The 25,712-nt window shown below is 32.6% G+C and overlaps 1 protein-coding gene across 2 annotated transcripts in view; it reads left to right on the forward strand.

Annotated features, from left to right (window-relative positions):
• Positions 1-25,327, forward strand: part of LOC140450714 (juvenile hormone esterase-like) — a 49,033-nt gene extending 23,706 nt beyond the window's left edge. For both annotated transcript variants that reach the window (XM_072544385.1, XM_072544388.1), the window contains exons 2-6: positions 3,665-3,802; positions 4,478-5,011; positions 11,119-11,448; positions 18,214-18,361; positions 24,881-25,327. In XM_072544385.1, coding sequence (XP_072400486.1) covers positions 3,665-3,802; positions 4,478-5,011; positions 11,119-11,448; positions 18,214-18,361; positions 24,881-25,185 — 1,455 coding nt within the window. In that variant the 3' untranslated portion in view covers positions 25,186-25,327. The remainder of the gene's footprint in view (positions 1-3,664; positions 3,803-4,477; positions 5,012-11,118; positions 11,449-18,213; positions 18,362-24,880) is intronic.
• The last annotated feature ends 385 nt before the right edge of the window (positions 25,328-25,712 follow it).

Genomic DNA, 25,712 nt, shown 5'->3' on the forward strand with positions numbered 1-25,712 from the left:
AATTGAAGAACGGTAGATGTACCATGTTTAACTGCGGCGCACTAGCACGCAGGTGGGTTGGCCGATGGGCCAGTCCTGACCTGGATCTTACAACCTTGTTCTATAGCCGGGCTTTGTTTACACGCAAAAACGATTCTATTGATATTAATCATAAAGCTTCTTGGTACCTCGGAAGTTGTATGATGTTGGTCACAACCTTGTTTTATGTTTACGGACGTTTCTGAAATTTTATTGGTTACAACCTTGCTTTGGGCAGTTATTTAATTATAAATCAAATCATTTAGTAAATTAATATTTTAAACATATTTCTGTATTGGGTAGATTGTGAATTTACTGTACTAACAGTGGCACACTAAGGTTAAAGCGGACCCTAGTGGACATTGAAATTCCGGGCCTATTTTTCAGCCTTGACACATACTTTGCCTTTGTAGTTTGTAGGTGGTAGTTCGTAGTTTGGTTTCAAACCATATAGTATATAGTTCTATTTAATTATCTAATTCCAAAAAACAAAAGGAAAAATAAATAATATACATGTATAAACATTAAATAAACATAATTTATTAAAAAAGACAATAATACTTAAACAAATATACCCGGATTGATTAGTTACATTGCCTTTTTTTCTAACTTTTAATTCTGAAGTAATTACTATTTTAATTGGAATAAGCCACAATTGCAGTTTAAAATAAGTTTATTGACATTTCAATTTCCAATTCGGAAATCTTTCTCAAAATACATTAATAAATTAAACAAATTTGGTTTTTGTTACTTGGTGAAAAATTTAATTTTATCTGAGTCATTTATATTGAGAATTCAGACATATATTATACATTTTAAAGTTACGATTTTAAAATTATATTGTCAATATTGCTGAGTTGTGTTCTCATGACGACTTTATTGTAAGATAGTTCATTCTGTCGCCAAGGTAACCAATCACGACAAAGATTGTTACTTTGGCAGGCCAACCACAGCGCTCGTTATTAACTGCGCTGTCATTGGCCTCTCGGCGGAAGTGTGCTGAAAATTCTAAAACACGATGTGTATAAAATTGCAGCACATCTTCTGAACGGAATCCAGTCGTCATACACTACTAGCTCCCTAAGACCTTATTGGTTCGGTGCGCTACAAAGCTACCTTTAAGTTTTATTAATTAACCAATATCCTGCTATCGTCGAAGACGTCCAAAATTGAAGAATAATACCTAATAATGGTTATCCAGTTTAGAAGTTAAATCATCAAGTGTACGAGAACCGGCGTGTCGACTACAAAACGCTTCCTGACAGTAGAACACGACTTTCTGAGAAAGAAAAGACATTGGTCTTAGAACTATCTCAAATCGTGTCCAACTGACCACAGCGTTATTTGGGCCTGTCACGGTAAAGAGCGAATAAAAGCCCCGACGGGGACTTGTAATTGCTTTTCCGATCAGGTTGAGCTGCAATAACACTTCGTCTCCAAAACCTTATGTAAATAGTAACTATATGAATAACTGTTAACAAAAAGGTAGCTATACGAAGCTATTGGCAGCAGGAAGAGTCGACATTGCCGGCATTCTTGTACCTCTCTCGAGGAGAGGGAACGCGGCTACACGAAGCGAGAAGGCCGACATCTTTGTGGAACTTGAGTTATACACCACGCATCAGAATTCTAATACATATTAAATCAGTGTAGAAGTGGAAATTTACTAAATAAACTTATTTTAAACTTCAGTTGTGGCTTATTCCATTAAAATAGGAATTATTTTAATTCCGAAAACTTGTAAATTAGTTTGAATTATTTTTCTATATAAAGTAATGATAAAATATTTAATTTGTGTTGGTCTAAAGTGAATTTTAAAAAAATATTCTCGCCATTTCTGGAATGATCTTTGAGTGAGCTTGCATTGCTTATTGGAAGGGTTAAATAAATTCTCAGAATTATGTTTAAATTTGTGAAACTTGCATAATATTATTTTCCGGAATAAATGACCATATGGATACAGGCGAAATAATACTTTCTTTCCCTACTTATAAAAGTCTTCACTGTAATATTTATGTAAGACTTCATTTTTCAGTTCTGCTAGGTTTAAATCTTATTCATAACATTTTAATTCCTCTATTGAAGAGTCACTATCACTGTTCAATCACAAATTAGTCCATTAATTTGTAATCTCACATTAATCTTAATTTCCCGAATTTGTATAGTTTCACCGTGTATAATTGTGGAACATATCGATTAGTAACTTAATTACAGCTTGTTCAACTTCCTGCAAACTATTGCCTAATATTATTAAGGAAATTCCTGCAATCATTTCCTCGGTTCAAATTATATTAGCTAGCTTTCAAAACTCCAATAATTGAATAATCATGTAACGATTCTACACAGTAAACGTACGTGTTCAATGCAATGGTTTATATGAGTTGTACTTTGCCCCGTGAAACATCTTTAGCCACGAATGGATTGCGAACCCTCTGGTTCGGTGAAAATTCAGGAATCAAAAAAACTCGCATTTTTTACAAGGCTCAAGCGAAGTTTGTGTGGTAGGATGCACAACCCTCAACCCAAACTCACGTGTTTTGTACGGGCTGTAAGCTGTAATCTTGGAATACGGGGAGAATCAAAACTAGCACAAAGCTTGTTGATATTATATAAATGTTTATATATCGTTGCGAAACTGCAACACCATCCTCTTTTAATTTAATTTTAATTCCCGCTATTAATTGTTCTGAAGAAGGAAGCAACAGTTAATTGTCGCGTTGTTTGTTTCCACCCTTCGTTGAATCGAATAGAAGATAATTCCAAAGATTCATTATTGATTTTGGTGGATTTTTATATAATACTCTCGCATGGCGTCTGTTAAATATTCTGGCCATAATGCAATATCGTTTACTCTTAGTTTCATCATTACTTTAAGATAATGTTAAATTTATATTTTCTCCTTTTGTTTCATCTTCACAATCGAAATAAAGACTACGTACTAAAAATAAAGAAGAAAATGATCATCAATTATATTTATTTTTACTAAACATTACAATCACAAACAAAATAAGAATTTGTGGTATTTTATATTATATAGGTTTTATTTTAATTAAAAAAAAATGTAATACCTTCATAAAAACGTACATTTTTATTTTAAGAATTCCAAAAAGTATTGAACTGTGAATCCAAAGCAATCTTTTTGCGATCAAGTCTAGATACTTAATACTTAAGTCTTACTTGCACAATTTTTAATCAAAACTCACCAGAAAAGATTATTTACGTAATGTTTAGGAGACACTGATTTGTAATAACTACGTTTGTCTGTTTAAACACGTGCGTAGTAAAAGTAGGCTTACACGTATCGACAGTCGACAGTCACGGATGTGGATGCATTAGCACGGGAACGCTCGTCCACACTCGCCAACTTCATCAATCAACGATTCGGCATAATTTGTATACGTTTGTTCTAGTAATACGTATTATCATTCACGTTTATAATATCATGTTTTTCTTAAAAAAAATTAAAAATTAATTATAAACATTTGAAAATTAAAAACCTAATTTACGGGCTCTAGCTACGTGCCTAGGTTAACTGGACTTTAGTCCGCCGCTGGGTACCAATTACACAAATTTGGAGCTATATTTCTCCAACTTAGGTAATCCTACTATATATCACACGTTTAATTGCGCATATTTTATCTTTTAGGCACCACAACCAGTTGAGCCATGGCAAGGAATTCTGCATGTTGTTCACGAAAAAAATTGTTGTATTCAACTAGATATGTTAACATTTGAATTATGTGGGTCTGAAGATTGTCTTAGCTTGCATGTATTTACCAGAACGGTAAGTAAACTATTTAATTGTATATCTAAAAAGATTTGCGTTATGTATATAGGCTGTCCCAACCACAATGGGACAAAAATATTATCTAAAATTTTTCTATTTAAATAATGTTTCAACAAAAAATGTGTAAGTAAAATGTGTGTTTTTACAAAATTTTACCAAATTTGAAAAATGCTTTTGTGGCATAAGGTTAAATAAGCTGATAATTTTCAATTATTTGTATGCTTTATTATACATTCATACGCCTGTGCGTAAGGCACACCTATTTTTTTCTATTATCCATAGATGTACACAATCGTTAATATTGAATTAGGACCTTTAACAGGGCGATGAACATAAATAAAGAAAGTTTGAGGTAAACTGCACTAAAAATATTTGTAGAACTTTATATTGTATATACTCTCTAAGTCTTTTGCATAGACAGTTAGAGTTTATACATTATTCTAAATATTAAATCAAGTGTGAGTAGTGTTTCTGATCGTTTTTGACGAACCTTATCTGTATTGCCCCTGATGTATTGCTTTTGGACATACATAGTTGGTAATAGTTTTATTATGAATCGACCAACTTAGTTAATATCTTCTTTTAGACATTTTGCTAGTCTTGTATGATCCACCTTTTGTACCACCTTTCTTTATATTTACAACGAAATAACACAATTTCTTATACTTTCAGATACCTAGTGAAGAAAATAAACTTAAACCAGTAATGGTATATATCCATGGAGGAGGTTTCATGAACGGAAATCATAGTACATCCATATATGGACCAGAACATCTTATGATGGAGGATATTGTACTCGTTAGTGTTACCTATAGAGTCGGTATCTTAGGCTTTTTATCTTTAAGTGATCCTTCACTCGATGTACCAGGAAATGCTGGATTAAAAGATCAAGCGCTAGCTCTTAAATGGGTCCAGAGGAATATTAAATATTTCAATGGAGATCCTAATAATGTCACACTATTTGGTGAAAGTGCAGGTGGTGCTTCTGTGGAGTATCAGCTTTTATCTCCTACGACGAAGGGTTTATTCCACAGGGCGATTATTCAGAGTGGATCGACTTTAAATCCATGGGCGAGAGGTTGTTTAGATCCAGCTGATCTAGCCAACTTTATCGGTAAGCCAAACATCAGCGAGAAGGAACTTCTTAAAATTTTGGAAGAAAAAAATGCGCATGATCTGTACCAAATACAAAGGGATTATATAAAAGTAAGTTACGGGAAACGTGTATAAAAAAGTGTGTTTCTAGAATATATGTAAATAATTTAAGTGCAAAACTTTTAGTGTAAAATTAGTAGATTTGGTCTATAACAATTCTTGAGATTACTTCTTTTACTGAAGATTGGTTATCATGATAATTATAGGTTGCTCTGAAAAGGTCTACTGAGCTACAATGAAAAATTTCTACAGTCGGAATATGTCCTGAGAAAACATTGGAATCGGAAAAGTACCTTGCAGAACTCAGCAATTCAAAGATTTACACAATGTACTAAGAATTTTGTATAACTCTTAGTATATCCCAAAGTATGTCATTCTACAGAAAGGTGTCTGAAACATGTTTTAATTTTAATATAACAAGATACTAAAAACGATTGTTTCTGAAGAGAGGCGGCATAAAATTTTATTCATACAGAAATGAATCTCAGCACTAGATAACCTCAACAGGGAGTCTTGTGGTAAACCTATATCACTCGATTTACATAGATGCCTCCCAACATTATATTTCCGAAATGGAGTTTCCTTGTATAAACGTCGGTTTTTGGATATTCAACTTGACTTTTTATGTGACTTCTCAGAAATACCTGTCTGGCCATAAATATTAATACAAGGTATTTAACTAAAAAAAATTAAACTATTGAGTTGATTTAAAAAAATTTGGCACAATTTATTACTAATATAATGAAATATAAACTACAAACAAAAACTGAAACAGTAGGCAGTACCATGTAGAGTAGCGCGGAGCTTCACGCTATGTTTTTTTTATTTTTAAAATTTAAATAGTATATTTAAAATTAAATAAAGTAATTTTATTAATTATTTATTTTTTATATTTTAAACAAATTTAATAAATTATTGTGTTTGCTCCGAGCGCCACCCATTAACGTTTTAACAAAGCATACGTTGTTTACTTATGACAAACATATCAAATTCAGACTAAATATTATTAGTAAACTAAATATTAAGTTTAAAAATAATAATTGTATTTATCTATATAAAATTATTTTAAAAGCAGAATTATTATAAAAATTTAAACCAATGATTCAATGTTGTTTTTAATCAGATGACACTTATGACTTTTATTAAATTTTTACAATCGTTACGAATCGAATCTTTTAGCGACAGATATTCTTTTAATTTTTTAGTTCTCATTCAATGTCTATATTTTGTTAATTCTTTTTCATACAGTTTTTAATTTAAACCTGCTTAGAATAAATGTATGATGACTAGAAACGAATTGATGAGTAGTAAATCGATGTCAAGAACTGCTATTCTATGACACTACCCGTGAGGACGTCATCTTGTGGTGCTAATTCCGTAAGGCTCACGTCAGCACTTTATTGTAAAGAAAGTAATACAAAGCCAGTATAGAAGCTTCGCTTCAAAAAATTATATAAAATGGCCGCTATTTGCTTGAATACAGCGCCGAAGTCTATTAGGCTATTAATCGATTACTGTAACATCAATAGGCACATTGTCCACAACTTCTACCAGAGCCTGTTTTAATGACTCTTGATTATGGTGACGTCTTATACAGACCATGCGCTCTGAAAATAACCACAAATTAGTAATAGAGTCGATTAACGTCTGGGCTGATGCCAAACATTTACTACTAAAAAATTCGGGTATATGATTTTCAAGCTACTTTTGGATTGTTTTCGCCTTATACGCAGGTGCAGTGTCTTGTTGGGATATCCATGATCTATTTTGGAACATGTGTGTTTTAAAAGCTCCACTACATTTTTTAAAATCTCCATTGATAATTTCTCGCAGCTGTTTTAACGCCCCAACGATAAGACGTTGTTTTGTTTATCCATTGAAAACGCCAAGTCCCAAGTCTTATTTGATATTGTAACTCATGGTTTTCGGCGCAATATCCATTTCCCGAGCAATAATTTTTTGTTTTCGTGCAGAATTTTTGTTAATTTTTTGAATTAACCGTGTGAATAATAAGCCACGCAAGGCCAGCCGGATCTTTTACGGTCACTTACTCCTCTCATATTCAAAAATAATTTAACAGTACAATACAAAAAAACACGAGTAGTATTTAACCTTTTTAGTAATTAAAAAATACCATCTCTTTCTATTCCACACTTATAAAGAGCAATGACAGCAATACGGTTCTCTTTGTTTGTTAACTCTATCGTAACGGCTCAAACTAGACTGGAATGTTTTGGCGTGTTTATAGTGTACATATCAACAGTCAGTAATGTCAACATAACTTTTAACTAAATGGAATATTTAAGGCAGGACTATGTATAACATAGCTTTCTATTATGTATGAAACGATTCGATAGCTCAACGTGGTGGACAGGAAATTGCATCATGTATTTTTAAACTAATAAAAGATAACATAAGAAGTTGTAAACTTTTATAGTGATTGTTGCGCAGATCAAAATTGTAACATTTATGTTACCGTTATGATTTTGGAAATCATGATACTATATAAAATGAAGCAAAAACGTAGTCAAATTAACCATTCGTTTTTAGAGCCAAGCCATAACATATGGACGCTGATAATGTTCACACATTACTTGTATTCAAAAAACGTAATATTGATATAAAAATTCCGAAAGACTGGATAATTTTGATGCTAAAGGTCAACAGCAGTCCTAAATTTGAATTCGTGAGAATGACTCAGTCTGATTTATTAACTTTGAAAAGTTGCTGAAAGTGTGTATGTAAATTTTCATCAGACACCCAAAATGAAAAATTGTTAAAATAAGAATTATGACTTAAACAGGACCTTCCTGAATGTTTCTTGTATAAGTATACGTATTCTCCCGATGAACACTTTATTACCTTTGTATGAAACACCCATTACCCCTACTGTACAGAAAATAAACAATCTTAAAGATTTAGTGGCATAAATATACCCCAATAACGTAAAGTATTTTTCGACTTTTATAAGCTCTCTTATCAGCAACCCAGTTATATAGGAGCTGACTGATGATCAAAATGATGCTGAAGCTCCTAACGATTTAAAAGTCTACGTTAATTGGAATATGTTTTGTAATACAGTTTTATCTAGTCTTCAGTTTTTATTAAAATAATAGTTTTGCTAATTAATGTTGTTCAATTAAGACAGTTAACTGTGGCAACCCATTTAAAAAGGCCAATGTCAGATACTTATGAGAAAAAGAGATGTCAGAGACTAAGACTAAACGATACTACATCTTACAAACAGACCTATGTCAAAAATAAATCTGAAAAGATAATAAATATTTTGTAACAACGAATCTCACTACAAAACATTAGGTCTATCATTCTGACTTGACAACCATGCGTGGGTCCTAGCCTCCTCAAGACTTTCTCTCTAGTTGTCCCTATCCATTGCCTTCCTCCACCAAGCACGTATTACCATATTTCTTATATCATCGATGTTATCAAGGAACCAGGTTCTGGGTCTTTCTCTTCTTCCTTAACCAATGGGTCTATCGAGGAGCGTTTATTTAGCTGTGTAATTTTGTTTCTTCCGCATTACATGTCCTATCCACCTTAGACGTCCTATCTTAATATGTTTTACGTATCTGGTTCCTGGCATATTCTATAAAGTTCGAAGTATTATCATCTTCTCCTCACTCCATTGTCATTCACTACTCCATGGAATCGCCGTAGTACTTTTCTTTAGAAACCTCCTTACATGTTTTCATTACTTTTTGTTTAGTGAGTGAGTCTACAGAGTCCAGGTCTCTGAACCATATGTTAGGATTAGGCGTATTATTGCTTTGTAGAGTTTTATTTTTGTATTTCTCGATATAATTGTGGATTTAAGGAGGAAATTGAGCCAAAGTAGCATTTGTTGGTCTTTTAAATTCTAGGGTTTATCTATGCGGTAGTACTATTTTCAGTGTTAAGGAGCGCTCCCAGGTATACAAATTCGTTCACTGCTTCGATGACGTCGTTTTCTATAACAAGTGGACGTAGGATTTGTGGCTTCTTGCTTATTTTCATATACTTTATTTTGTTGGTGTTTATTATTAAACCCATTTTTGTGCTGATTCTTTTAATGCTACACACGCCTCTCGTGCAGCGTCTTCTGTTCTCCCAACAATATTGATATCATTAGCATAGGCAAGGATTTGCACTGATTTGTTATATATTGAACCAATAGTTGTGATTTGTGACATACGTATTACTTTTGCCAGAGCCAGATTGAACAGTAGACATGAGAGAGTGTCTCCCTGGCGCAGCCTGTATTTGTTTTGAAACGTTAAGACAGTTTCCCCTGAATTCGTACACTACATTCAACTTTTTCAAGAGTTTGTTTTGTTAAATTTACCAACTATTTGGTATTCCTAGCCTTTTCATTGCTTTGAACATTTCTATGCACAGAGTCGTAGGCTGCTTTGTAGTCTATAAATATGTGATGAGTATCAATGCCATATTCCAATGTTTTTTCTAAAATTTGTTTCAGGGTTGCAATCTGATAAACTGTCGATTTACCACCTCTGAAACCAGTCTGGTATTTTTCTACTATCGGTTCTGCTATGGTGCCATACGGTGATATAGTACTGAGAAAAATATTTTATAACGCTGCATTTAGAAGCGTAATTCCATTCCTCTGTGATTAGAGCATTAAAAGATATCTAATTTTTTGTGTATGGTAAGTATTCTAATATTCCAATTATTGGGAAGAGATTTCTGTGTCAATATTTGTTTTATAAGCTGATATAATGTAATTATGGTATCGTGGCTACCTTCTTTAAATAGTTCAGCTGGGAGATTATCTATTCCGGGTGATTTGTATCTGGCTAGTTTTTTAACTGCATCTTTAAAATCAAGAATCGTTGATGGTTTTTCTGCCCTCTCGGCTGTTCCTCTAACCTCATCTCTTTCGTCTTCCAGGTTTTCTTCTTCCCGTACACCAGATTTTCTGCAGTGCTAAAACATCTACTTTGTACGTGTTCACTATGTCTAGTAAAAATGTGAGTGCTCCAGTTTGGTACAGGGTTTGGGTATTCCACGTTCCTAATCTCAATTCCATTTTTCCTTTACAGAGTCGTTGTCGTGAGTTCCGTCCAACTAATAATTCCTGAGGTTACGTAACATATGGTTTTTTACAGGAAGAGGTTGTCGGACTCTAGCCCAACCCACAACGTAGAGGGCCAGGGACTCTTCTGTTAGCGCTGCCACACCTTAGTCTGTTTTGGTTCGCGGTTGGTATTTATATTTCCCAGCTACCCACCGGTCCTAGGACCGGTTAGGGCGTTCCCCTATCCACCACCTGGGTTCGAGTCCTATGGAAGACAGACAACTCCACACGAAAAACAGTAGGTCTATCAATTTTTTCTACTATTACCAAGAAAGAATGGGAAAAACGCAATTTAAAAATATTTCAAATTTCAACCGTGAATTTCTTAAAACTCAAATTTATGACATTAATCCTTCTTGAACTCATCGACAGACATATTTTCTTTGCTTACGGACGTGGAGAAGCAATTTTTATCTTATGCATTTCCTCGCAGTTGTGTTCCTCCTTTGTTAGTCTTTTAAAACTTGTGATTAGGATTTTGATGACAGAATCCTACTTTGCAAAATGGTGGTATAAATCATCGTGTAAATATCTGTCGGTATGGATTGGCATTCGGTATACCCTGTATGTTATATTTCTGTCTTTCTTCATACATTCAAAAATGGCAATTTTTTTTCTTTTTCCGTTTCATAGTACACTGGATTTTGGGGTCTAAATTATTTATTTGCCTAAGGGATAAGTTTTTCTTTATTCTTCGTGCTTCAAGACAATAAAGGTGTTTTCGAAGAATCTAAATTATAGTTTTGGTGAATCCTCTGCTATTTCTATTGCTTGTGTTTTTAGTTCCTGGTTTGCTATTAAACGATGCTCACTTAACTTGTGACTGTCTCTAGATGTTCTAAGAATATTATTACTTTCATTGGCTCTAACAACAAGTTCTGTTTATCTTCATTGGTTTTAATAACAGTTAATAGTTCTTGATATTTCTTCACGTGTTTGTATTTATGCCATTACTGTCAAATATTAAATCCTTGTTTACGGAAAGATATAACGTTTAATTGTTCTTGTTGTCTTGTAAATATGCCTTTAAATTCTTGATATTATAATTACACTATTTTTTTAGTCAAAAGACATTATAGGAGACTTCGGAATTATTTCCCCAGTAGTAGAAAAACCAAATCCCACAGCATTTTTGACCAAGGATCCAATGAAAGTGATACAATCCGGGGAATATAATGCAGTGCCAGTGATAGTAGGATTCTGTGATTATGAGGGAGGTATATTTAGTGCATTCAGAATGATGAATGGAGATAGAGATATTAGCCATCAACTACATACTGACAGGTTGCTTCCCCAAGAAACTGATTTGTCAGATACAGATCTAGTTAAAAAGATAACTAAAATCTTGGACAGTTACTATAAAAACGACAAAAACATAGATGATCCCTACTTGGTAAGTAGTAATTAATTCTAAAGTTAACTTTATAGAACAGAAACAAATAGATAAAAGAATAATTCAGAAACAGGCAAACCGCCACTACTCGGTGTACTGATTATCACCAACATCATCAGTAGTGCTAAAACGGTAATGAATAATAGCCCCTGATTTTACCAAGATTTCTGCATTATATAATTTGGTAATTAATAATTTTGTGTGATTTTTCATACTAGAAGTCTTACTAGAAGTTTTATCGATTTTGCTAGATAATTTATAATCTCATCATTGCCTCGTCAATGGCCACTAACCGGAATCCTTATGTTTGTTGTTTAAGAACCTTCTTGCAGCATTGTTCATAGATCACTCGTAAATTTTTGAGATAAGTAATCAATAGTCTATAATATTTACGGATACATTTTAAAAGTTCAATCTACTATTACAATTTTTGCTAATATACCATTTCTGACACTACTGCAACGTCAACTTAAACGGCCAGTCTTTTTAGATTTACTATTTGTTTACAACTTTTATTTATTTGTACAATTCCTTCGTAAAATACACTTACAGACATACAGATTATCATCATTATAACAGTATCCATACAGTATCTTGTATTTTGACAAAAAACTTACAGTAAAATCTTACTGTAATTACCATATTACTGAGACTTAATAAATTTATTGATATGTGGCAACACCGATTCGGAACCGATCGCCTTTCTTCGCGAGAAGTTCCGATATTTTGAATGTTCTCGATCGTCTGTCTGCTGCCTGCATCTACTCTCCTCACTCCACAGTTCTGTCCGAGACCAGTTTAGTCGAGTCAGTTCATTTATTGTAAACGTGTATGTTTGCGTGTTAATTGCAGTTGACGGTACTACAATAAGATATACCAAGCAGTAGGTAAATATAAATTTATACAAAATTATCGATAAATTTTTAACTCGGCGTAAGCGAGCATTAGATACCAGTAAAGCATCAGCAAGTGCTTAGGCGAGAGTTATTTCAAAAATAAAATCAAGAAAATATTCTCAATAATACTTAAATTTTGGATTTACTTTTACTGAAGTAAATAAAGAAGAAAGGTTGCTATGTATTATTTCTTCTTCATGTGCCTTGTCCGTTCCGAACGTTGGCAATCAACATGGCTACTCTGACTTTGTTTACGGCAGATCTGAATAGTTCAGCAGATGACAATCCGAACCATTGCCGCAAGTTTTGGAGCCACGAGTGTCTTCTCCTCCCTGGACCCCTTCTGCTGTCTATTTTCCCTTGAACGATCAGCTGTAGTACTCTGTATTTATTATGTCTCATAACGTGACCCAAGTATTCCAACTTTATTTTCTTGATACTTATTCTTACCTCTCTCTCTTTACCTATCCGGCGTAGTACCTCTTCGTTGGTCACGTGCTCAGTCCAGGATATACGTAATATACGTCGGTAAGCCCACATTTTGAAGGCCTCTACTTTTTTCATCAATGTTGCGGTCATTGTCCACGCCTCCATTCCATATAACAAAACCGGGAATACATAACATTTCAGAAGTCGAATTTTGAGAGGTAGGGTGTGGCTTTTAGAGGTGAAAATTTGCTTCATGCTAGTGAACGATGCTCTTGCCTTTTATACTCTTATACGTATTTCCTTCGCTTGATCCCAATTTGAGTTAACTGTTGTTCCCAAGTAGATGTACGAATCCACGTGTTCAATTCTTTCATTGTCTAATATCAGTTGCTGTGGTGGTTGTTGGGTTTTGCTTTTATTGTATTATTTGCTCAAACATTTTAGCAGCCGACAGCATGAAACCTAATAAACTTAAAAAACATTTGGAAACACTTCAGAGTAAGTATATTAACCAACTCAGAGAATTCTTGGAGTTAAAATTAAAATTACATGAAAAGCAAAAATCATTTTTAAAAAATCATTTTTAAAAGAAACTTTGACTGTGAATGAAAAAACTTTAATTACCTCTTATTAAGTCTAATATATAATAGCCAGATGCAAGAAGCCTCACACTATTGGTGAAGAGCTTATTTTGCCAAAAAAAATGGAGTCTATACTTCTATCAAATGATACTGTTGCCCGTCGAGTTGGTGATATAGCTGAAGATGTACAGGATCAGCTACTCGGGAAGTTGCACTACAAGCTGTTTTCGATTCAGCTTGATGAGGCAATAGATGCTCATTTTATTGCCTATTTATTATCATATTTTGTGAAGAACTACTTTTCTGCAAATCAACAGAATTGAAAGCAACATCGCTCTCATTATTTGCTATCTTAAATGATTATATAAACGAAGAAAAAATAGAGTGCAGGAATTGCGTCAGAATATGCACTGATGGTGCTCGTGCAATGTCCGGAAAATTTCAAAGTCTACAAGCGTTTGTGAAACAAAAGTTTCCAATGTGTATATAGAAACACTGTATGATCCACAGAGAAGCTCTGGCTTCCAAAAAATGTCTCCTGGCCTAAATATTGTACTAACTACGGTTGTAACAGTAGTTATTTACATAAAAATAAGACCTTTGAAAACTAGAATCTTTTTTGTACATTGTAAAGACATGGGTGCAGTACATTTAACATAATTATTTTATTGTGAGGCAAGATGGTTATCACGTGGGAAATTTTTACAACGTGTTTTTGAATTGACATTTTGAAAAGACATGAAATCGTCATTCTTCTAAAAGAAGAAAAGAGACCGGAAGCCGAGATGTTCCGCGATGGTTTATTTTTGATGAAATTGAGCTACTTGGTTGACATAATCGAGAAACTAAATATTTTAAACCTTCAGTTTCAAGGAGCCAATACACATATATTGGTTACGAGTGATAAAGTTAATGATTTTTGTAGAAACTTGGAATCGTGGAGTAAAAATTTAAAGCAAAAAAAACCTAGAAATGTCTGCAAATTTGGATGAATATATTAAAACTTACAAGGTTGAAGAACAACACGTGACAGTTGTTTTTGAAACCATTAAAATTCATTTAGCGATGCTGAAAAAAATTTTAAAAGATATTTTTTTGCCGACGACCGACTAATGCGTAGACAATTTTGGTCAAGGGTAAATGATGAGGTTTCAGCGCTGAAAACCAGAGCATTGCGTACACTATTACCGTTTTCAACATCTTACCTTTGTGAAACAGGATTTTCCTCGATAGCTGCTTTGAAGGCCAAATATAGAACTAAATATAGAAAAAGAACTGAGAGTGTCTATTTCTAATATTACACCCTATTTCAATAAACTTTGCTCTGTAAAACAGGCCCAAGGAAGTCACTAATATACATTAAACTTATTGATAATTTAGTATTCAGTGCTTTTATAATAACACAATCTATAACTATATGTATAGTAGGGTGGAACGAAAATAAAAAAAAGTTAAATAGCGTTGTGTCATAGTTGAAAAAATATGCTTCTTACAATCAAAACCAAGTATACAAAAAATAAAACAGGTGACTTTATATCCTGAGGTTTTTCAAGAGGATGACATATTTGAGAATATATGAACTTTCAGCCTCTAAGATAATTTTTATTATTTTTTAAATTTTTGTAATACATTCATGACACATATTTTATTATGCTACTTAAGATTGTAGGAAATAACCTAACAATTCTCAAATTGAAATTTTAACATTTAATGCATCCTCAAGTGACCTGAAAAATAGCAAACTGGAACAAAAAGATGGTATTTAGTTAAATAACATTTTTATTAACTTTAAGTTCAGAATAATGAAAAACAAAACAATAACTCAAAAATGATCTAGTAGGTAACTAAACTGATTAACATTATTCATTTCTATTTTTAAAATAGTCAGATATTTTTTCATAATATAGCAACATTTGTCTTGACTGAATCCGGTTTTTAATAAACCCATCGCGATTACTCTGACCACACACTGCAGCTGACGCTTCAGTTACTAAGCGAACGCAACGTTCTACTGCTTGAGTATTACTAGGTAATAATGGAAAATCAGAAGTATTTATACCAGATATTAAATCAAGATTAATATCCATCTTCATTGTCAGTGGTGGTTCAGTAGCGCTTAATTTGTACCAAGATATCATCTCCGAATAATGGTCGGCATCAAAACGTAGCACAGGGATATTAAACTCCCGTATAGTTTGTCTACGTTCCCTCCTCGCCTTTAGAATACGTCGTATGCCAAGTTCTTTGTATTTCAGATCTTCATCCGTAAGCATTGACAACAATATATTCTCTGGATGAGCGAAAAATGCATTACGTTGGATAACGGGATATATAATTTTTTTAACCATTTCAGGTAGTGTGCTACATGATTTGATTCATTGGAAAAAGTGTCTTGATCCGTCAGTACACGATGGCCGAAGTTTCACTCTGAACCAAAAGGGGGCATAAACTTTGGAAATGTAAGTTGCCAACAGAAAAAGACTTTCATCTGGAACTTCGGTTGCTACGTAAAGCCTCATAATTCGGTTAGCTGTTGTAAGCCATCTAGCATGTGACAGTTTCCCTGGATTTCTTGAGGGCAAAGAAGCAGATACGTTATCAGTTTCAACTGATTGCACTATGTCCAATAAATACTGCTGATCAGTACTTAAATCAGACCCGTTGCGATTTAGCTGTGGTAGATCTGATTCTATTCTTTTATACTGTTTTACTGGAAGATTTTCGCAGGATTCCAGTTTTTTCCCAATTGAACCTTTGTGTCCGCAAGGACCTGAAGTTTCGCCATCAATTTCTTTAAACACATGCCGCAGGGGAAGCTCATTAAAATGAAATAAGCAAATAAGCCACTGCAGGGGACGCTTTAGTTCTTTCTCTAACAAACGAATTACCCCGTTCTTTGCTCCGGTATTTACTACCGTTCCATCTGATCCAACAGCAACTAAGTCATTTAAATTAAAATTCTGGTAAATAAACTATAATTGATGCTTTGATATTTAATGCTGAACTACCTTCTGGAACGACGTGTCCTATATATTGAGAACCTGGTTGACTAACAAGAGATATATGTTCTTCTGTAATACACCGGCGTTTATTTGCAGTTGTTTCATAAATTTGTGTTCAATCCTTTCTGCCGTCAAAGAATAATCCTATAATAGCAGGTGTTTCCGTGGGTTTGGCCATACAAAGTTCTCATTGTGATGTTCGGGCTCTTATGATTTTCATTCTATCTATTGTCATTGTTGCATTTCCTTTTGATATAACACCCGTGTCTTCCAAAACAGCATTAACTATTATAGCTGCTGCACGATCGGACACCCCAGTTCTGTCACATGCAAGTGCCACTGATGGTAACTTTAGTCTCATTTGTGATAAACTTTTATTTTTCATACTTGATTTGTCTAAAAAGAAAAGTTTTCATGTTTATACTTAGGTACATGATTCAAACAAATTATAACCTAAACTTACCCGAGACCTCATCTGGAGCTGGATCTGATCTTTTACCAGGAATATCGTCTTCCTCTTCTTGGCAAAGGGTAGAGGCTACCGATTCGAATTTCAGATTTCTTCTTGTTAAGGTCGTAGTTTTTGAATTTATTTCACCTAAACAATAAAATCAATATCAATGTTTTTACACATGGTTTGGTAAAATCGAGGGTAAACTTACATAGAGATTTATTAAAACTGCTATCAAATTCAACGTCGGCCTCTTTATTGTCTTCATCATTAGAACTGAATTCTAAAAAGTTTTCCTGTACATCTAAATAACTACATCCAGGTTTTGAATCTTCTTCTTTAAGGAAACAAGTTTTTCTGATCTGATTTTTTGCAATCTTTGTACTAACTTTTATGTCTACTGTTCCAATAGCCATTAGTCTCTTAGTTCTTTGGTCAGCAAGAAAGTTTTGTTCTCTTTGGGGTACTTTTTTTGATTTTTCACACTTACATGTTTGGAACTCACACTTGCAAGCGGCTATATCAAATAACTTAGAGGCCTTTTCTTTAAATGACTCTAATTTAAGATTAATCGTCTGAATATTCTTTCTACTCTTTAGATTTGTTTAAATAAGTTTGTAACATTGGTGAAACTTTTTGATTTTGTCCCATGTTCGATTTTTACTCACTATAGCAATTGAAGCTTTATGCCAAATTTCTTAAATTTTTTTCACCGTTTGTTTTAAAATCTCACTAACAGGAGGATCCTTTTCGGCAAATTTTTCCTTTAAGTCATGTTGTACAAACAAATAATGGCACATAACATCGCTAAACGTTGGCAACATTCTATCATTCAATAATTTTGGATGTCCAAAAACAACACACTTGTCTTTACTTCTAGTTGCCATTATTATTTTCTCACCTGCGAGGACGTTAATATTTCACACACAACTAAACCTGACAGTCGTAATAGGCGTAAAACGCTTAAACAAGTTAATACAAGTAAGTTGTGATATGCGCAGCGAAGACGGCGCGCTGGCCTGCTACCAGTGGCGGCGTCACTTTAGGAATTAAGAAGTAATTTTTGAAAAATTAAATATGTTTGAGGAACCAGAAGCCCTGGTAGTAGAAAACATATGTTTTAATATATTATTTTGAGTGAAAAAATGTATCTTTTTTCCGTTATGACAGCTTAAAAATGCTATTTTTTTATTAATATCTTTACTATGACAATTTAATCGGAAATCGGTGAAATTCCGAAATTTAAATGTCTTGAGGAACCCCAAAATATTAAAATTGGTCAAAAAAATTTTGCCATCTTTTTTTGTTAACACTTACGCATATTTTAACAACTATGTCACCCGACTTTTTTCGCTCCACCCTAATGTATAGTGATAAAATTATTTATTTTGTTTTTTCGTTTTTAGCTGCTAGGTGACTCATATTTTATTGCTGGAGTACTAACCTCTGTAAAAAATCAAGCAAAAGTTTCCAAATGTCCAATTTATCTTTACAAATTTACTTTAGACACCAAGCTTAATACATTTAAAGGTAGATCTACCTCGGATCTGAAAGGTAATTTGATGACTAGATTTTATTAATTTTGAAAGTATTAATATAATTCTGAAATTAATAATATAATACTAATATAATTCTGTATTCTGACGACTGAAAAATATAGTGTTTTTCAAGGGTGAACCGTAGATGCATATCGGAGTAAAAGATTACTTCTAGCGTCGTTCAGCAGCCTCTAGTAAGAGGCTCCTAATTTGCTATCAAAGAAAGGTCTCCCGACTTCTTATTACTTCGTATAGGTGCCGCTGCTAGCGTACCGGGCTGTTATTTTAGTTATATTGTCCAAATACTAGACTGATTTTCATTTCAGTTTGAACTTCCAAAAGTGTTGTATAGGGTGTACAAGGTGATGCATATATATATATATATATATATATATATATATATATATATATATATATATATATATATATATATATATACAGGGTGGTCCAAAATGTTGATATTAAGAAAGATACAGGGTGTTAAACTGCAAATTTAAAATTTTATTTTTCGCTATAACTTTCATGTTTGTAAACATTTATGCACAAAAATTTACAACTGGGTACTTTTGAATATAAGAAATTATAATTTAATGCACACTTTGGTGTAGCTCATAGAGGGCGCCACATATGTCACATATGTGGTACAAATTATTACTTAACTTTTTTGCTCTTTGAGTTACCTGTATTTGTGACAAAAAATATTAAAGATACGATATTTTAACAAAAAAAAAGTTATACTTGTTAATGACTTCAAAACTCAACAGTTTTCGAGATAATCGCATTTTACCAATCAGCTGCATAATTCTGATTTAAGGCAATTACTCCAGGCAACGAAGGAAAAATAGACAAAAACATTAATAAATCTAAATTTTGGTATAAAATACCTTTAACTAAAGTTAATAGTTAACGAAATATTAAATAAAATAAATATATCAGCAGGATAATTAATAATAGGATTTGAAAAAACAACAGAAAAATAGGATTTTACATCAAACATTTTACGTTTTATGTTAAATTAAAGTCATAATCAAAACATTTTGTTTACAAAACAAATTAGGAAATAGTTAAACTAAATAACATAACTTTTTGTCAAAGTAAGTGTTCGATATGTCCACCATTTTATTTAATTCATTTGTCAATATATTCCATAAAAGGTCGTCTCATATTAAATAGCATCATTGGTTCTAAAGAAACTGCTGCAGTATTTATTTCTTCCCATAGTTGGTTGCGAATGGGATTCTTGTAGACACGATGTTTTAATACGCCCCATACACCAAAATCAAGCGGATTAAATTCTGGGCTACGTGGTGACTATAATGTATGATGGATGAATATATTCTTTTGGAAATATATCCAAATCTTATGGTATATTATGGAACTACATCTTATTTGTCGCAGAGGTTACATAATATATTAAACTGTGTAACTCTTACTCTTTGGTTACTTATATACACACGGAGTAACCTATCGATGACATTACTTATTTATACGATTACGTTACAGCTTACCAGTAAGTATAATTACATCTTGAACAAATGAACTATTATGATTAACTGACGAACTAATATTATGCTGAACTAAATTGCCTGTTTGTTTACTATATTTATAACGATATCTGTTATTAGGCCAACGTTGATGTTTTTGTAAAAATGCTGAGTCTTTAAGGTTAGATTTGTAGCAAAAGTATTGTGAAACAAGACACATATGTGTTATTCAAAACCTGTGCTTTAGTTTATAATTGTTCTAATAAAAATGGGTAAACAATTTACGTAATGAATAATAAGTTTTCTTTTGGGATTTTTTATAAATTAAATAATTATATCAATATCTGACCACATTGCCAATGAATATGACTGCCACGACCACTCCAACGTTCAGAAAAGTTATATTTAAGTATGTTCTTACTGCCTTCTCTCTAGAATGTGGTGTTGTACCATCTTACATAAACCACATATTTTGAGTTTTTAGCATTTTACAATAGGGAAAAAGTAATACAACGCCAGCAGGTATAGAAACTTAAGCGATAGAAAAGGGAAATTGTAAACACGATGACGGCCAACGTCTGAATACGGACACGGACATAAAGCAGAAGCTGAAGAATATTTTCTCCAATAAGACATTTAGCAGCCATAAAATTTTTTTTGTAATGTTACATTATCATCTTTGAGTTGTTTTAATAAGAATAAACTATGAATTATGCTTATCTACATGTATTTAGTACTTTGCCGCACAAATATCAGAACTAAGAATTATTATGCAGCTGACTTATAAAATGCGATTATCTCGAAAACAGTTAAATTTTGAGGTTACTAACAAGTATACCTTTTCTTTGTAAAAATAATGTTACTTCAATATTTTTTAACACAAATAGAGCTAACTTAAAGAGCATAAAAGTTAAGCGCAAATCTATGCCACACATGTGGCATATGTGGCGCCCTCTATCAGTTACATTAAAGTTTGTATAAAATTATAATTTATCCTACTTAAAAGCATCCAATTATAAATTTTTGTCCAAAAATATTTACAAACGTAAAAGTTATATAGCGAAAAATAAAATTTTAAATTTCCACTTTAACACCTTGTATCTTTCTTAATATCAACATTTTATAAAATCAAGTTGGCTTAAATCGTAATATTTTAAAGTACCGAATTTGTACAATTACTTAAGGACCACCCTGTATATGTAACCCGGAAAACAACTGAAACCACATATAGCTCCCGCGGAAATTTCAAATCATGGGTTGAAGTCAATAAAGGGCTCTTTTGGAGAACTGTTTTATAATACTTAAGCTTTCAGTTGCGGTTACAATTATTTTTAAGAGCTAAAAGAAAAAATACAAATCATCTGATAAAGTGGAACGAATAATTGTAAAAAAGTCTTAACTCACCAAAGAAAATTACTTTTGTTAACAAAATTTGCTGTAAAACGGATTTAAAAAACATTAATATAAAAACTTATAGATCTACTCTGTTTCTCCTTTTTCGAAATGCCAACTTCGAGAGAAAGTTAGTTTCTAGTTTAATTTGTTTTTGATAATTATATTGCCAACATTAAAAGTATGTTAAAAAATTTTTAATCAGAAACAAGAAGATTTATTCATTATTTTCATGTTGGCAATATAATTGTCAAAAACAAATTAAACTACAAACTAACTTTCTCTCGAAGAAACGAAGAAATAAATATTGAGGAAGAAAAGTCAAAGGAAGCATTAAGGAAATAAAAAAACAGAAAATCACCAGTAGAGGATAGAATACGGAATGAAATCCTAAAGTAGGGAGGACCAGGTCTGACGAACCAAACAACTAATAAAACGAATCCGAATAAGAATAAATCAAAAGAGAATTTCTCAAGAATGGAGACCAAACATCCTAATACCTCTGTTGAAAAGAGGATACAAATCGGACCTTGGAAATTACAGAGGAATTAATTTATTAGACACAACACTAAAATTAACAACCAAAATGATATCAAATAAACTGAATGATATTATAACACTAGCAGAATAACAACAAGGTTTTAGGCCGGGAAGATCATGCACCGACGGTATATTTATAATGAAGCAAGTGCAAGAGAAATCATTAGAATACAACAAACCGGCATATCTATGTTTCGAGGACCTTAAGAAGGCATTTGACCGGGTCAAATTAAAGGACGTTATTCACTTATTATACGAAAGAGAGATACCTCTAGGAATAATCAAAACGATCGAAAATATGTATCTACCAAAACAAGAAAATAAAAGTAAAAGTAGAAAAAAAACTAACTGACCTTATTGAAGCTGGTAGTGAGATAAGACAGGGAGATTCTCTGAGTCCTATATTATTTAAACTGATTGTGGATGAAATAATTAAAACAAATAAGAACTAAAAAAGGATACCAAATGGGAGAAAAACAACCTAAAATAATCTGCTATGCAGACGACGCAACACTACTCCTTTAAAATTAAGATGATTTACAACGTATGCTGCACCAATTTAATACAACCGCTAGAAAATTTAACATGTTAATTTTGCCGCAAAAAAAATAAAAAGCATGGTTATAACAGCCAATTTACTAAGGTGCAAATTGGAGCTGGAAGGTCAGATAATAGAACAAGTGATAGAGCTTTAATATCTAGACATTGCATTATCTAGCTACGAAAAGCTGGAAACTGAAGAGGAAGATCAAGTAAATAGAGCAAATAGAGCTGCAGGTTGCCTGAAAGAAACAATATGGAGAAATAAAGATATCGGGAAATTAATGAAAGGCAGAATTTACAAAACAGTCATCAGACCAATAATGGCATATGCGGAAGAAACACGACCTGACACAAAAAAGACAAAAAGGATGTTAGAAACAGCAGAGATTAAAACACTTAGAAAAATTGATGTGAAAATACTATGGACAGAGCTAGAACTACAGATATACGACGTAGATGCAAGGTGGAGAACGTTAAAAACTGGATAAGAAATAGACGAGTAGAATGGAACGATCATATAAAGTCGACTTTACACTATATGATTTATAATGTGATTTGTCATATGATTTGGTCATGGAGTGAAATTTACATGTTTACACTGTGTTATTTGTCATATGATTTTGTCATAAAAACTGTAATGCGGCTCGTCGTAGCTTGTCACAAAAGAATAGAACGGTACCTATTCCGCATGATAAAATCATATTATTTTCGGTAATAATACCGGTAACACCAACATATTTAAATATCGCGCCTCATTCTTTTGTCAATTCAGTGACATGTAATGCGGCTCGTCGTAGCTTGTCACAAAAGAATAGAACGGTACCTATTCCGCATGATAAAATCATATTATTTTCGGCAATAATACCGGTAACACCAACATATTTAAATATCGCGCCTCATTCTTTTGTCAATTCAGTGACATTTCCTTACCGAGAGACAACATTCTTTATTTATTTATTTATTTTTTGTTTGTTGCATTGATATTGAGCCCATTGTCTAATCTGTGCTATTGTGCCATTTATTTAGTTTATTTTATTTTTAGTTTAGTGTTTTGTAGTCTTCTTAGTCATAATTTTAGTTTAGTTTCTTTATTAATTATTTTTAATTAGGTAGGTATAATATAAACACTACATTTGATATGTCCCGTCCACTATTTCTTTGATCTTTTTCTTCTTACTATTAGCTGTACGCAGTTGTTGCCGGCGTATTATTATTAAAATGCGGGAAGCCAATGTAAGCAAAGTTTTATTTTCCAATCTAATAGTTCTTACCTATACTGTGTCTTATATCTCTATGATCATAAACAAAAGGAAAAATTAATAAAACCTCAGAGTCACTCATATCATACGTCATAACTTATCGTTCAGTGTGAACACGATTTTTTAAAATATCATAGAAACGAGGAATCATAACAAATCCCATATGATATTGTCATATGATAAAATCATGTAGTGTAAAGTCGACTTAAGCCGAATGACAACAAATAGAGAGTAAAGACGCAAGAGATGGTTCCCAAATAGTAAGACGAAAAGGATGAAACGACAACTTACTGAAGGCACATTGAAAAATCAGAGTCATGTCTACATAAAAATAAGAAGAACAAGAAGAAGAAGATTTTTGCCAATAACTAGGAAATGTTGTAGGCTATCTGGTGCTTATAATATTCAGTTTCTGGATGTAATTGCAAGAACATGGTGAACAGTACTTCAAAAAGTTGTCATGGTATTGCAGCAGAGTATCATAAATTGATAATATAATATATAATAATATCATAAAAGAATAATACTAATAAATTTTTTAACTATGAAGTATTAACTACTTTTAACTTGTTAAAGAGTTGCCAGCTGAAGTCCGTTTGAAGAGGTCTACCCTCCGGACAGAATGATGTCTCCGGCTTCTGCACGCAATGTAGCTATTCTTCAATAATTTTAAAGTGTTTGTCCTTGTGTAGTGCAGTGTGTTGTACAATTATATGTTTATGACATTTTATTCTTGTCGAATAGGCCGCAATTGACGAAATGCCCCTGAAGATGATCTAGGGATCGAGAGTACTTGGGAAAGATTAAATTAAACTGTGCTCGATATATTATGCCTTTTATTTGATCAAAGTTCATTTTTTCGAGCATTCAACCTTATATATACTTTAACTTCTGTTAAGGGTTTTACCCTAGTATTTTGGTGGCTCAGGTATGTTAACCTGCTTTTAACCTGATGATGGAATTATTATTCCGAAAACGTTTGTTATTTTAATGTAGCCCTTCTAAGGGTTTTTTTAAATATACCTAATTACATAATTAAATCTCCTTTTTGTGATACATGGTATACAGCCAGCTGCAGGAATTTATTTTCCTTGTGGATTTTATTTGTATTACTTTTCTTTTGTGTATTTTTGTACCTATAAAGAAATAATAATACATATTCAGCAATCCCTATTTCTTTTAAAATGGGGTCTTTTCTGGAACAAAAAGTTTGTATTAACAAAAATTCTCACAATATTAGGAAGAAACAGTGAGTAATAACTCAATGTTACAAAGACCTTGTCGGGACCAAAGCCTAATAAATTTATATATTTTCAGGTGCCTTTCATGGAGATGATATAGCCTACTTTTTTAAAACAAGTCAAAATCCTGACGTAGGAGAATCTGAAAGGAATGGTCAGCAGAAATGCATTGCCTTGTGGACAAATTTTGCCAAATATGGAAATCCGACCCCAAAGGGATGTGATCTGGGAATTGAATGGAAACCGATTGAAGGCGAAAAAATGAATTGTCTTAATATTGGAGAGAAGTTAACGATGGAAGTTAATCCAGAAGAGGAGAGAATGCAAGTATGGGAGCAGGTGTATAAAGCTAATCCCAAGACTGCTTTTTATTGTAATTAATATGTTTGCACACGCTTATTTATTCTTAAAATGTTTATTTTTATATGGAGCCATTATTAAATATATTTTTAAAGTTTAGGTAAAATGTATTAGTATGTTTAAATTTATATTAAGTAAATAAAATATATTTCGAGAAACACTGGATGAAGAATTTCTTACACAACCAAAGAAAGTCTCTCCGGGTATTAAAAATAATTGTCTCTCCGGATATTAAAAAATATTAAACATATAAGGCGAAAACTTCGTCTTCATCGGAACAAATTATCTCATGAAACTGTTTTGCATAATCACATTTGTGGGACATATTAGAATAAGGATCATGTTGTTATCCGCACAAAAAGTAGTTAGAACTTTAAGTAAGTTTTTAAACAATTTGTAAAAATGCACACTTTCGTCCCAAATAAATTTTGTATAGATTATTTTGGCTTACTTTGAAAAATGTACAATCATTTTTTCTCTGAATATGACTGCTTGCGATTAATATATTATTTAAAGTTTACAAAAGTGCAAAAATGATCGCGTTCAAG

This window comes from Diabrotica undecimpunctata, chromosome 1 (assembly GCF_040954645.1).
Source record: "Diabrotica undecimpunctata isolate CICGRU chromosome 1, icDiaUnde3, whole genome shotgun sequence".
Classification (NCBI taxonomy): domain Eukaryota; kingdom Metazoa; phylum Arthropoda; class Insecta; order Coleoptera; family Chrysomelidae; genus Diabrotica; species Diabrotica undecimpunctata.